Genomic DNA, 12,291 nt, shown 5'->3' on the forward strand with positions numbered 1-12,291 from the left:
ACACCTGGGACTTTTAAGGAACCTTTGCACATAACGCATTCTAGAGCCAAAATGCAAGAAAGTTGGCGTTTAAATAAAATAAAATAACATCTCCAAACGACTGAGCTTTTGGGGCAGATTGCAGGAGTCTCGCTTAAGGATCTTATTTTTTAGTAGTAGATACCGACCATCTTTAATTATTATTTTTAGCTGACCACAAGTAGAAGAAACTTCAGAGTAGTATATCAACAGGTGATTTGGCCAGCCTTCAACACCTGTGAAAAGGGGTATATATATATATTTATATTTTTTCCATCAGCTGACTTTCTCAGGAACCTGAGGTTGCAGTGAGCGAATAATGTCTCACAGTTACTCGTTTCTGGGAAATTTCGGTTCTTCTCTTCTGGTGCAGGAATGGCCAGCAGAGAAGGAAGGAGCAAGGCTTAATTCAGATTAATATTTTCAGTCTGGCTGCTGTCGGCTTCGGAGAATTGATATGGTGGGGTGGACCTCATTTTTTTCCCATTCCCTCTTACTCCAACTGGCCATATCTCGACCTCTGATCTCTAGCCATTATCGGCAGCAAGCTATTTAGGTTGCTTTCCTATAACCCGTAAACAATCATGGGTTCTTCGCGGGTGATTTCAGCAAAGCAAACCTGGGCTGGTTCCCATTTCTTGACACATCTCTAGAAATGATGGTGGCAGATGTTGTGCCTTCAAGCTGAGTGTGTCCTCTCCTTCTCCCCAGGTGCAGCCACTGTGGGGTGGTTTTCATGTCCCAGGCTATGCTGAAAGTCCATATTCACGAGAAGCACTGCGAAGTCTTCCACAAGTGTTCGTTCTGCCCCATGGCCTTCAAGTCTGCAGACAGCACCACCGCGCACATTAACAGCCAGCATCCTGCAGAGCCTCACAAGACATCTCAGTAAGTGGTCTGCTCGGGTCTGTGGCCTTGTTTTTACATCATTATGCAGTTCTGGAGGGTTTTTTTGCCTCCTTCATTTGAGCCACGGTGGCGCAATGGTTAGAATGCAGTATTACAGACTAACTCTGCCCACTGCCAGGAGTTCGATTCTGAATGGCTCAAGGTTGACTCAGCCTTCCTTCTCTCCTTCCCAGTGGTTAGAATGCAGTATTGCAGACTAATTCTGCCTACTGCCAGGAGTTCGATTCTGAATGGCTCAAGGTTGACTCAGCCTTCCTTCTCTCCTTCCCAGTGGTTAGAATGCAGTATTGCAGACTAATTCTGCCCACTGCCAGGAGTTCGATTCTGAATGGCTCAAGGTTGACTCAGCCTTCCTTCTTTCCTTCCCAGTGGTTAGAGTGCAGTATTGCAGAGTAATTCTGCCTACTGCCAGGAGTTCGATTCTGACTGACTCAAGGTTGACTCAGCCTCCCTTCCTTCCGAGGTGGATAAAACGAGAACCCAGATTGCTGGGGGCAATAGGTATGTCAGCGTTAATATGGCTTCCGAAGCTGACAGTATAAGTTTTGTGATTGGATCCAAAGTGCCTATGACTATTGGCACTCTATTTAACATAAATTATGATTATGGTTTGTCTTGCAGTCAGCCAGATGTTTAGACTAGGTTTGGTACCTATTGAGTCCAAGGATCTGGGATAAGCAGGTGTTGTTTGATGGTGTTAAAAGGTATCTTCTCAGGGTATAAGCTGTCCTGAGGAAAGCTGCCTTTTGCAACTGACAGATGGTGAATTTGTCAATGCCAATGTTGTCCAGGGGTTTTGGAATTGCCCCCAGTGCGCCTGTGACCATTGGTGTTGTGTTTGCTGTCTTTTGCTACAGTCGGTACGCAACCACCTCTGCTTATCCCAGGAAGGACTCAGCAGATAGATAAAAGTGCCAAATCCAGCCTAAATGGTTTTTTTTTTAATGATGATGATGATGATTTAAATGCATTGGTTGCCCAACTCCAATGGACTCTGAAGTATCGGCCTATTTGCTTTTCCTAATTCATTCGTTCACGAAGGTTTCTTCTTTTTCCACACCCGACCGTTCCAGGGTGATCTACAAATGTTCCTGTGAGACCGTCTTCAACAAGAAGAGACTTCTGCAAGATCACTTCCAGCAAAACGCCAACCGGCTGATGGTGGGCGTGTTTAAGTGCCCCCACTGCCAACTGGTGTATATGCAGAAGCTGCAGTTAATGCAGCATGTCAAGGTTGGTAGCTCAAGGCCGTTCCCACTTTTCAGGCTCCTCCCTTGAAACTCTCGGGCTGCCCAGGCTCCGCCCAACCTCTCTCTCTCTCTGTCTGTCTCTCTGTTCTCCCTCTCTCTGTCTCCCTCTCTCTGGCTCTCCCCCCATCTCTCTTTCTCTGTCCCAAGGACCAGCCCATAGATTTCCACTGCTCTCTTCTCCTCTGCCTTCTGCATAATCATGCATCAGGCACTGGACCCAGCTGTTCCTCCTCTTCCTTATCAGCAACCTCTGGACCCCGGGGATGTTGACTCTCCATCTAAGGGCTAACGGATGGCCCAGGCTCCGCCCACCCTCTATGTCTCTCTCTGTCTGTCTCTCTGTTCTCTCTCTTCCTCCCCCCCCCCTCTCTCTGTCCCAAGGACCAGCCCATAGATTTCTACTGCTCTCCTCTCCTCTGCCTTCTGCGCATCCATGTGTCAGGCACTGGGTCCAGCTGTTCCTCCTCTTCCTCATTAGCCACCTCCAGACCTGGGGGCTGTTGACTCTCCATCTGAGGGCTGATGGATGCCCCAGGCTCCGCCTCTGTGTGTGTGTGTGTGTGTGTGTGCCAGCTTCATTCCATCTTCCTCCCCGGAGCGCTCAGGTTGCCTTGACGCTGACCCTGACTTCCAAACCTCCTCCTCTGAGTCGGCTGGTGGAGGGGCTGGAGGCTGACAAGTCACATCTTCTAGTTGGTAACCTGGTCTAGATGGTAGATCTAGAAATAGAGTGAGCTACTGACCTCCTCAGGCTACTTGAGAGACCGCCTTCTGCCGATTACCTCCCTTTGACCGATTAGATCGCACAGACTGGGCCTCCTCCGAATTCCATCCGCCAGTCAATGTTGACTGGCGACTACACGGAGGAGAGCCTTTTCTGTTGCAGCTCCGACCCTGTGGAACGACCTCCCCGTCGAGATCCGTACCCTCACCACCATCCAGACCTTCCGCGCAGCCCTCAAGACCTGGCTCTCCCATCAGGCCTGGGGATAGGTCCCCAATTTACCCGCCCGAGTGTTGACTGTTGAATGAAAGTTGTGTTTTATTATTTTCTTCTGTTCGCACATTGTTTGTCTCTTGATATTGCACCCCCTTCCCTGTGATTGTAAACCGCCCTGAGTCCCCTCAGGGAAAAGGGCGGCCTATAAATCTTAATAAAATGTCTAAAAAATAAAAAAAAATTGTTGCTGGCTGGGTTCATGCCACGCTCTGGCCTTTCCGTGTGGATCTTAGCTGAGCTTGAACTCCTTGGCTTTTCACCAGAGCATCCACGGAGTCCCAGAAAATCCCGAGGACTTCACCAGCGCTCGGCCGAAGGCTGAGACGACCGCCACGAGCAGTCCCGCCCTTCCCACCTCCAAGGAACTGTCCATCGTCAACGGTACTTCTCAGCCGAGCTCTTTGCCCGCGAAAGGCGTCAGCCCGGAATCCAAGCCAAAAGCCAAAACGGGCAGTTGGACTTGCCAGGTGTGCTCGCAGTGGCTTCCCGATCGTGAAACCTATGTGTCCCACATGAGGAAAAGCCACGGAAAGGTAAACCGCCTGCCGGAAACGTGGGAGGGCATCTGGACTTTCTCCCCTTTGTTGTAATATGGTTGCGTCTTCTCACTTCCCTGGCAATGCCACGGGGATGAGGAAAGGATGCCTGCTTGTGTTCCTCCCCTTCCTTCTAGTTATTGTATCCTGTTATTTCATGTTATATTCATGTTATTTTAACAAATACAGCTGTCAGCATTCCAGATAGCATCCCAAATTAAATCTAGAGTCCAAGGCAAAGTATTGCTCAAAGTTTATTAAGAGAGCCATGCTGGCACATCTGGGAAAACCTGAATCTGAAGCTTCTCAGTTTTCCCCACCCGAGTTAAAGTTCATGATCTTGCCCCCACGCCCACAAGTCCATCCCATGGTCCAATCTCCCACTGCCATGCTGGCAGCTTCCACCCATCCAGTTCCGGTCAGGTGCAGAGGTGCCAAGACAAAGGATGACCTTGGCTTTCTAGAAAGGAATTTTGCTTTGGCTACTACATCACATTCTACTCCGTACTATCTCCTCCTCCCAATTCCCCACTGTAGAAACAGCACAGTAGACTAGAAGTGTGGCAGGCCAAAGATGAGGTGGTGCAGTGGTTAAATGCAGCACTGCAGGCTACTTCAGCCGACTGCAGTTCTGCAGTTCGGCTGTTCAAATCTCACCGGCTCAGGGTTGACTCAGCCTTCCATCCTTCCGAGGTGGGTCAAATGAGGACCCAGATTGTGGGGGCAATATGCTGACTCTGTAAACCACTTAGAGAGAGCTGAAAGCCCTATGAAGCGGTATATAAGTCTAACTGCTATTGCTATTGCTATCCAAAAGGAACAGCCTGACAACAGCATTAAGTGTTGTTTTTATTTCTTCTCCTTTCTCCTGGTTATTTTATTTATTTCATATGGTATGATAGAATACACCATTAAGTCTTGTTTTTATTTTCGGTACTCATACTGAATGTCTTTTGAGCCATCCCAAGGTGCTTTTTCCCCCCAAGAAGCAATTGGACTTTCTTGCTTTTCTTTGAAAGAGATTTCACTTCTCATCCAAGAAGCTTCTTCAGCTCTGACTGGATGGTGAGGAATGGAAGGATTTATACTCCTTGCAGACAGCTGGTCATTTGCATCCTTTTCAGAGAGTCATTGAGGCCACTTGGGGATTTAATCTGTGTCCTCAGTTGTCCCAGAAGTGCTTTCTCAAGAGGCCACTGGATTTTCTGATTTTTCTCTGAAGACGTTTCGCTTCTTCTCCAAGAAGCTTCTTCAGCTCTGACTGGATGGTGGAGAATGGAAGGGTGGACACAGACAAGCCTCCAAGTGGCCTCAAGGATTCTCTAAAAGGATGCAAGTGACCAGCTGTCTGCAAGGAGTATGAATCCTTCCATTCCCCACCATCCAGTCAGAGCTGAAGAAGCTTCTATCCCTTTGCATCAACAGAGGGATAGAATCAGGACCACGTAAAGTATTAATACCACTTTATAATGCTTTGGTAAGCCGATTAGGGGACTGGAGGCTAAAACAGAAAGAACGGTTGCTGGAATTGGGTATGTCTAGTTGAATGAAAAGAAGGACCAGGGGAGACATGATAGCAGTCTTCCGATATCTCAGGGGCTGCCCCAAAGAAGAGGGAGTCAAGCTATTCTCCAAAGCCCCTGAAGGTAGGACAAGAAGCAATGGGTGGAAACTAATCAAGGAGAGAAGCAACTTAGAACTGAGGAGGAATTTCCTGACAGTTAATCAGTGGAACAACTTGCCTCCAGAAATTGTAAACGCTGCAACACTGGAGGTTTTTAAGAAGAGATTGGACAAGCATTTGTCTGAAGCGGTGTAGGGTTTCCTGCCTGAGGAGGGGGTTGGACTAGAAGACCTCCAAGGTCCCTTCCAACTTGTGTTTTTCGATTTCTAAACTGACTCTTCTGATCCCATTGCAGAACATGAAGAGGTTTCCTTGCCGGCAGTGCGAGAGGTCATTTGGGGCCTCCAACAGTCTGCACAGACACGTTCGCAATAATCACGACACAGCAAAGAAACTCTACCATTGCTGGTGAGTCTGTTCTGACCGAGGCTTCCCGAGAGCCTGAAACAAACTCCTGCTCCCGACAAAAACCCCTTTTATTAATTGACTGTGAATTCTGCTCCTTCACATCCAGCAAAGTCTTTTAAAGGAGGATTTACAGTCACAGACCTTATCTGGCTTGGAGAGCTGCCAGGCCGATCTCTGCAAAACGTGGCAAGGAGTCTCGGAGAGTCACCAACCAATTAAGGGAACTAATAGTCTCCTGCAAACTCCACTCCCCTTTCGCTCCTCTTTTATGCCCTCTGGGAGGGGCCATTCATCGTCCACCTGTGGCCTTACTCCCAAGTCGACCCCTGTTCTTTAGCTGTTCCCTTTGTCTGGCAACTCTGCACATGCGCACACTGGGAACAGGCTCCAGCTGTTCCTCTGCCTCACTGATGTCTGACTCTGAAGACAGCTGATAACTGTCAGACAGCCCTGGCCTCCTCTCTGCCTCCGACACAGAGCCCTCCTCAGAGCCTTCCCCAGACTCCAGAACCGGCCCATGTTCCTCCCCAACCTCCTCACTGTATGAATCTCTCCCAGCTCTGCTGGTCGCTGGCAGGCCACAACAGAGTCGAAGAGGGAAGAAATGATGTTCTTGCACACGTCACGGGATCTTACCTGGTCCTGCCTGTTCGAGTGGGGGATCATGTGCTATTTACCTTGGATCGTTCTCCTTTCCAAGAGATCCCGTGATGATACTACTGTTCATAGTAGCGGAAGCACTCTAGCTACCTCTGGAGGAACTATGATGAGTTCCGTGTGCGCTCGCCCTGTTTCAATGAGAGCTGCAGCTCTTTCGGCTTAATTTAATGAGCCCTGGTGGCGCAGTGTTTAGAATGCAGTTGTCAGGGTCCCATGTAATGCACCCGTAGCAAACAAAACTCCGAGGCTGGCAGATTCTTCCAAGAATAGTTTTATTGGACATAATCATATTGGCACAGTTCTCTCACAAACAAACCACGACCGAGGAATGATGAACGTTGACTCCTGCAACCAGGGCGTCGCACCATCTGTTCTTTTATCACCAGAAGACGCCACTAACGAACCCCAGCTGCATTGTTAATCTTGCATCCCAACTCAACTCACAGCAAACTTCTGCTGAGTCACAACAGAAAGCATCTTAAGGAAAGGAAGAAGAAAAAAGTTGTCATTTTAATTGAACTACAGATGGGGAAGGGTGTATAAGATGCATCAGGATTTTCACCCTCTTTTTTTGAGAGGGGGGAAGGTGCATCTTATACTCCAAAAAATACGGTATATTGAATTCTACGGTATAGTGCAATATGAATGCAATATCGGGCTTTCAATTCAATTGTATAGCATGTGAAGGATGTGTGTTTGTGTTTTTATTGTTAGAATGGACACTGAAGATGGCATTTAATTTTGTTGTACGGTGTGTAAACTAAACTAAAATTGGCGTGGGCGGGCTGCCGAGTGAAAATAAGATGTGGTAGCAGAGGGTGAGGCTGAGAACTCCAGTTGTATTGATGGCACCTTTTGTTAATTGTTGTTGTGTATTTTGCAGGTATTGCACAGACGAAATCCAGACGTTTCCACAGCCATCGATGCTGGAGAGTCACATGAGCCTCATGCACGGCATAAAAAATCCAGATGTTTCCCAGATATCCAAAGACTTGACAAAAGTAATCTGAGATGCTTTAGTTAAAATATGGAGGTGGGATAGTTCCCATTCTGTCTTTTGAGTTTGCCCCTCTTGTTTGGAAGCGGTCTTCCAGGAGAGGCTCTCTGATTCTCTTTTCAAGAAGACGGTTCCACCACAAAACCGCGTTCGACTAAACCACGCTCGACGAAACCGCGTAGCTGACGTCATCAACAGCGCGACAACAGCGCGGAGACAGAAGCACGCTGTAAACGCTAAACCTAAAATTAACCCCTAAACCTAACCCCCCCTTAACCTAACCCTAAACCTAACCCTTAACCTAAACCTAATCCTAACCCTTAACCTAACCCTAAACCTAACCCTAACCCTTAACCTAACCCTAAACCTAACCCTAACCCTAACCCTTACCTTAAGTTGAATCGGCTTGCTTTCAAAGCGCTATTTAAAGCGCCCTTCTTTCTCCACGCTTGCTGTTGTCGCCCTGTTGATGACGTCAGCGACGCGGCTTAGTCGAGCGCGGTTTTGTCGTGCCACGCAAGAAGACCACAGGCCTTTAAATATTTGTTTTTTATTTATTTTATTTTTAAATAAAATACTTTCCCTTGTGGGTCCTGAAGACAGGGCCCAGCCCTATCCAAAGTTACTTCTTGTACTGTAATGAAAATGTACCCGTTTCTGCAATCATTTGGGTATAATTTAACTCTTAAGCTTTTTTTAAAAAAAAACCTAGTACTACATTCCAAGATATTGGTTTCCAGGCAGATCCAAAGTAAGTCTATATTACATCTCACGCAGGGCTGTCTGAAGCCCCTTGTGATTTGACATCACCGGCATAAAAGATGCAGCTTTATTTCAAGAGACCTGCGTTAGATCGATCTTTTAATTAAATGAAAATCCTAGGAAAGCCTTGGAGATTGACAAGTGGTAACCAGTGATCTGAAGAAACACAGCCTGGAGGAAATTAATCCTGAAGGCATTCTGTTTGCCTTTGACTCTGGTTACCTTCCCAGCAAAGCGCTGGGAGACAATCGTTCGATTAATTATATTCGAAGATTCTTCCCACCCAAAATGTTTCCCTATTTTGGTTGCTATCTTCAAAATTGAGGAAACGGTTGAAAGTTGTCTTCCGTTCAACAGAAGTACAAATAGGGGGTCAGTCAAAAGAGAGAGGGCCTTCTGTACCTGTAACAAAGTCGTATAGCAAAACACCCTCTTTATCTTGTCTCCTTCCTGCCACCTGTCTCACCTGTGGATGAATACATTAGAGGCTAAATCCATTAACCGAGCAGAGTGGAGTCACTTGGGAACCTGTAATTCTGCTCTTATGGTTTAGGACAGGGGTGTCAAACTCAATTTCACTGCGGGCCGCGTCAGGGTTGTGTTTGACCTTGGGGGCCGGGGTGGATGTGGCCTGGGTGGGTGTGGCCATCTTGTGGCTCCCAACTTGGGGGCTCCTGTGGTGGCCCATGATGCCTCTGCCAGCAAAAACAGGCTCCTGAGCTCCGTTTTTGGCCGGGATAACCTCCCAGGCTCTGTTTTCATTGGCAGATGGCTGCAGGAGGCTGTCCCAGCCAAAAACGGAGCTCAGGAGCCCGTTTTTGCTGGCAGAGGCATCGCGGACCAGTCCTTCACTATTTCCAGGGCAGCCCCATGGGCCAGATCTAAGTACCCCGCAGCCGGACCCCACGGGCCTTGGGTTTGACACCCATGGCTTAGGGTGCTCTGTACAGCTTGGTAACGGGGTGCGAGGAGGAGGAGGAGGAAGAGCCAATGTTCTTATTGCTCTTAGCGGGCATCGTTTGGATGGTGGGCTGATGGGTACGCTAACCGTGCGTCTTTTGTTTTGCAGACGAAATCTCCAAAGAGAGTAACCGCCGATGGCCCGAGTCCGATGGAAGCGGCCGCATCCGGATCAGACGATCCGCCAGCAAAGAAACTGAAGGCAGCCCGCTGGAAATGTGCAAAGTGTGGCTTTGCGACAGCCACCGAGACTGAGTTTCTGGATCACATACCTCGACACAAGTCAGACAGTTCCACTTACCAGTGCCTGCACTGCGGCTTGTGTTACACTTCGCACCTGTCTCTGAACAGGCACCTCTTTATCGTTCATAAAGTCAAAGATCCGGAAGAAGAACAAGGGGAGGAGGAGGAGGAGGAGGAAGAAGAGCCAGAACAAGAGAGTGCAAAAAAGATTCCGGAAATGGAAACGAGAGAGAACGGACTGGGTGAAGCCAACAGCGAGACCAGCCACAGCAGGGCGAAAGGAGACCCTTCCAAGGACAGAGACTCGGAGCAGCGCGACCCCGCGCCCTGCAGCAAAGAGAAAAGCAGTTCCCAGAACAAACCCACAAAGTCTCCCTCTATTTAAGAGTCCTCTCAGCTGCCCCAGAAACCCTGCTTGGAGGAGGGAGGGAGGCTGTTCATTTGATGGGCATAAGGAAGGAAAATTGACAAAGCCACCAACTCCCTGGCACTAAATGAATAGTGGAAGGGGAAACGAGAGAGAGAGAGAGAGAGAGAGAAATTAGAACAGTCTTTCTCAATCTTGGCCCCTTTTAAGAGATGCGGACTTCAACTCCCAGAATTCCCCAGCTGGGGAATTCTGGGAGTTGAAGTCCGCACCTCTTAAAAGGGGCCAAGATTGAGAAAGACTGGCATGTAGGGTAACCATGGCACGTTCCCCCCCCCCCCCCCCGGCAAAAAAACGAAGCATTCACCTGCTGCCCGAGACTTTTGGCCTATTCGCTCCGATTTTTAATTACAAATACAGTCCTTTCTCCACCTTCCACCCCCACCCTCACTCCCTTAGCCCCAGGATGCCAGGAAGTTTCCTGCCACATCGCCACTCACTCACGTTTCCCCCCCCCGCCCCCAATTTCAAAACAAAAATGCCCCCCCTCCCCAGCCTGAAAAATTACCTTTCAGACACTCTGCGAATGAAACCTGCCTTCATTCCTAGAAGACACATTTCCAGCACTCTGCAGTAGCAGGTGTTTCTTTTTTCATTTCATTACAAGGGGGTGGGGTGGGGGGCGCCCTGCTTCCTCTCTGTTGCAGGGGAAACTCAGTTGTGTATCCACTTAAGGATTTGCCCCCTCCTTACACACACACACACACACACATGCCTCGAAGTATTGATCACACCTGGCCGTGGATTAAAAGACCCCCTTTTCTCTCGCACCTCTCTCGTAAAAGTTGGAGGCACAGGTATTTAAAAAAAACTGTCCAGGTATAAAGATTGACATCTATTGTTAAGAAAGAATCAGAATGCAAAAAAAAAAAAAAGTGAAGCTTCCACTTCTGCATCTTTGGGCAATCTCTTCCATGGTTAGCACACCCACACCCCTGTCTCAGATTATCAACGATCGGAGCTGCTCCCAGTCCTGGTTGAATGCTACCGAGGGCCGGGAGAGGGGCAGATTGGCTTGGTTTATTTTCCTTCTAATATGATCTCCGGAGTTTTGTTTTTTCACTTCCTGCAAAAAAAATGGCAGGATAAAGGAAGCCAGAAGTCTCTTGATCAGGGGTGAGTGCCTTTGGTGAGGTTAGGACCTGTGGACTTCAACTCCCAGAATTCCTGAGCCAGCCACCATGGCTGTTTCAGGAATTCTGGGAGTTGAAGTCCACAGGTCGTAACGTCGTCATAGTGGCTCACCCCTGCCCTTGAGAATCCCCTCTACTTGTCAATTCACGAATCGCCAGATTTTGGGTTTATGATGAAGTTTATTCCATGAAGGGGGGGGATTGCAGCCTCAGCCTGACCCTTCCTCAAATACACCTGCTCTTCCAAAGCACACCCTTCCCAGGTTTTTTTTGGGGGGGGGGAGTGGGGTGTTTCTCGGTTGCCCCCCTATCGATTGGAGATTGCTTTCCTCCCTTTAACCCTGACTCATTCCCCCCATCTGTGGCTTCCACCCCACTAACCCCCACCACCACCCTGCGTGCTTTTCCTCACGCTTCGTATAATATTTACTTTTTTGTTTGTTTCGTTTTAACAACGGTTGTTATGTTTCAAAGTCGGATACCCCTTGCTCATTGTTTACTATAAATAATTTAAAAAAGGAGAAAAAAAAATTTGACCCTATTTATCATATTACGGCCATTTGAATTGCTCACTTTCTCGTCCGGACGTGTTTTGATAAAAACCCTTTGTATTTTTTGATACCGTGTACATTTTAGTCTAGGGAATGTTTTACAAGTTAGCCTAGCTATAGTTTAACAATAGCAGGGGGGGCCAGGGAGGACATTCCTCCCAAGCCATCACATATCTATTTAATCTGCAGTGGCATCTGTGCCTTGCTATAATGTTTACTTCAAAGTATTTCAAATAAAACCATCTAATAATGGAGTGGCTTCCAAACTCCCTTCTCTGACCTTGCAGCTCTCTCCCAAAATCCACGTTGACCCTTCAGACCCCATGCTGGACATTCGTAGCAGAGCCTCAAATACTGTAAACTAACTTGATTTCAGTGTTTAAAGCAGGGGTGATGAGATGGGTAGAGGGCTAATCTTACTTTTGTTGAATCTTGGGTGAGGGCATTTGCCTACGAATAGACCTAGCTATCTCTTTTATCTCTTAAGTGTAGACATCTGCTGTGTGCTATTGAGGAGGGTGGGGGCTATTAAAGTGAGTCTGCTTCCTGCCTTTAAAAAAAACATGTTTCTCCACCTCATCTAGGGAAATATAACACTCTGCCTTTTCAATATTTCCTAGGATATTTCATTTTTCTAGCAGAGGGGTGGGTTGCGAACTTCAAGAGAATATTACTGGGCGATCTATCAACTGATTACATTTGCATAAGGGTGTTAAATATTGCTGAAGCATGAAGATTGGGACAATAACCACAGGACTGGTCATCTTTTAATACCAGGTTGTGTCAGGCACAAAGACCGGATCCACCCTTAAG

At 47.8% G+C, this 12,291-nt stretch overlaps 1 protein-coding gene and 1 long non-coding RNA gene across 3 annotated transcripts in view; both read left to right on the forward strand.

Moving 5' to 3' along the window:
- Positions 1-9,931, forward strand: part of ZNF592 (zinc finger protein 592) — a 31,474-nt gene extending 21,543 nt beyond the window's left edge. The window contains exons 4-9 of the mRNA XM_087704109.1: positions 730-906; positions 2,001-2,160; positions 3,441-3,710; positions 5,633-5,745; positions 7,289-7,406; positions 9,234-9,931. Coding sequence (XP_087560235.1) covers positions 730-906; positions 2,001-2,160; positions 3,441-3,710; positions 5,633-5,745; positions 7,289-7,406; positions 9,234-9,752 — 1,357 coding nt within the window. The 3' untranslated portion in view covers positions 9,753-9,931. The remainder of the gene's footprint in view (positions 1-729; positions 907-2,000; positions 2,161-3,440; positions 3,711-5,632; positions 5,746-7,288; positions 7,407-9,233) is intronic.
- Positions 9,932-10,033: 102 nt separating this feature from the next.
- LOC148048441 (uncharacterized) lies at positions 10,034-11,726 on the forward strand. 2 transcript variants are annotated; one of them, XR_015695416.1, is made up of 2 exons: positions 10,034-10,928; positions 11,001-11,726. It is a non-coding gene; the product is annotated as an uncharacterized LOC148048441 (long non-coding RNA). The 2 variants fall into 2 exon arrangements; XR_015695417.1 differs by having other exon boundaries at positions 10,034-10,923.
- The last annotated feature ends 565 nt before the right edge of the window (positions 11,727-12,291 follow it).

This window comes from Thamnophis sirtalis, unplaced genomic scaffold (genome assembly GCF_051295495.1).
Source record: "Thamnophis sirtalis isolate CommonGarterSnake01/CBP01778 unplaced genomic scaffold, rThaSir2_p1.2 scaffold_2, whole genome shotgun sequence".
Taxonomy (NCBI): domain Eukaryota; kingdom Metazoa; phylum Chordata; class Lepidosauria; order Squamata; family Natricidae; genus Thamnophis; species Thamnophis sirtalis.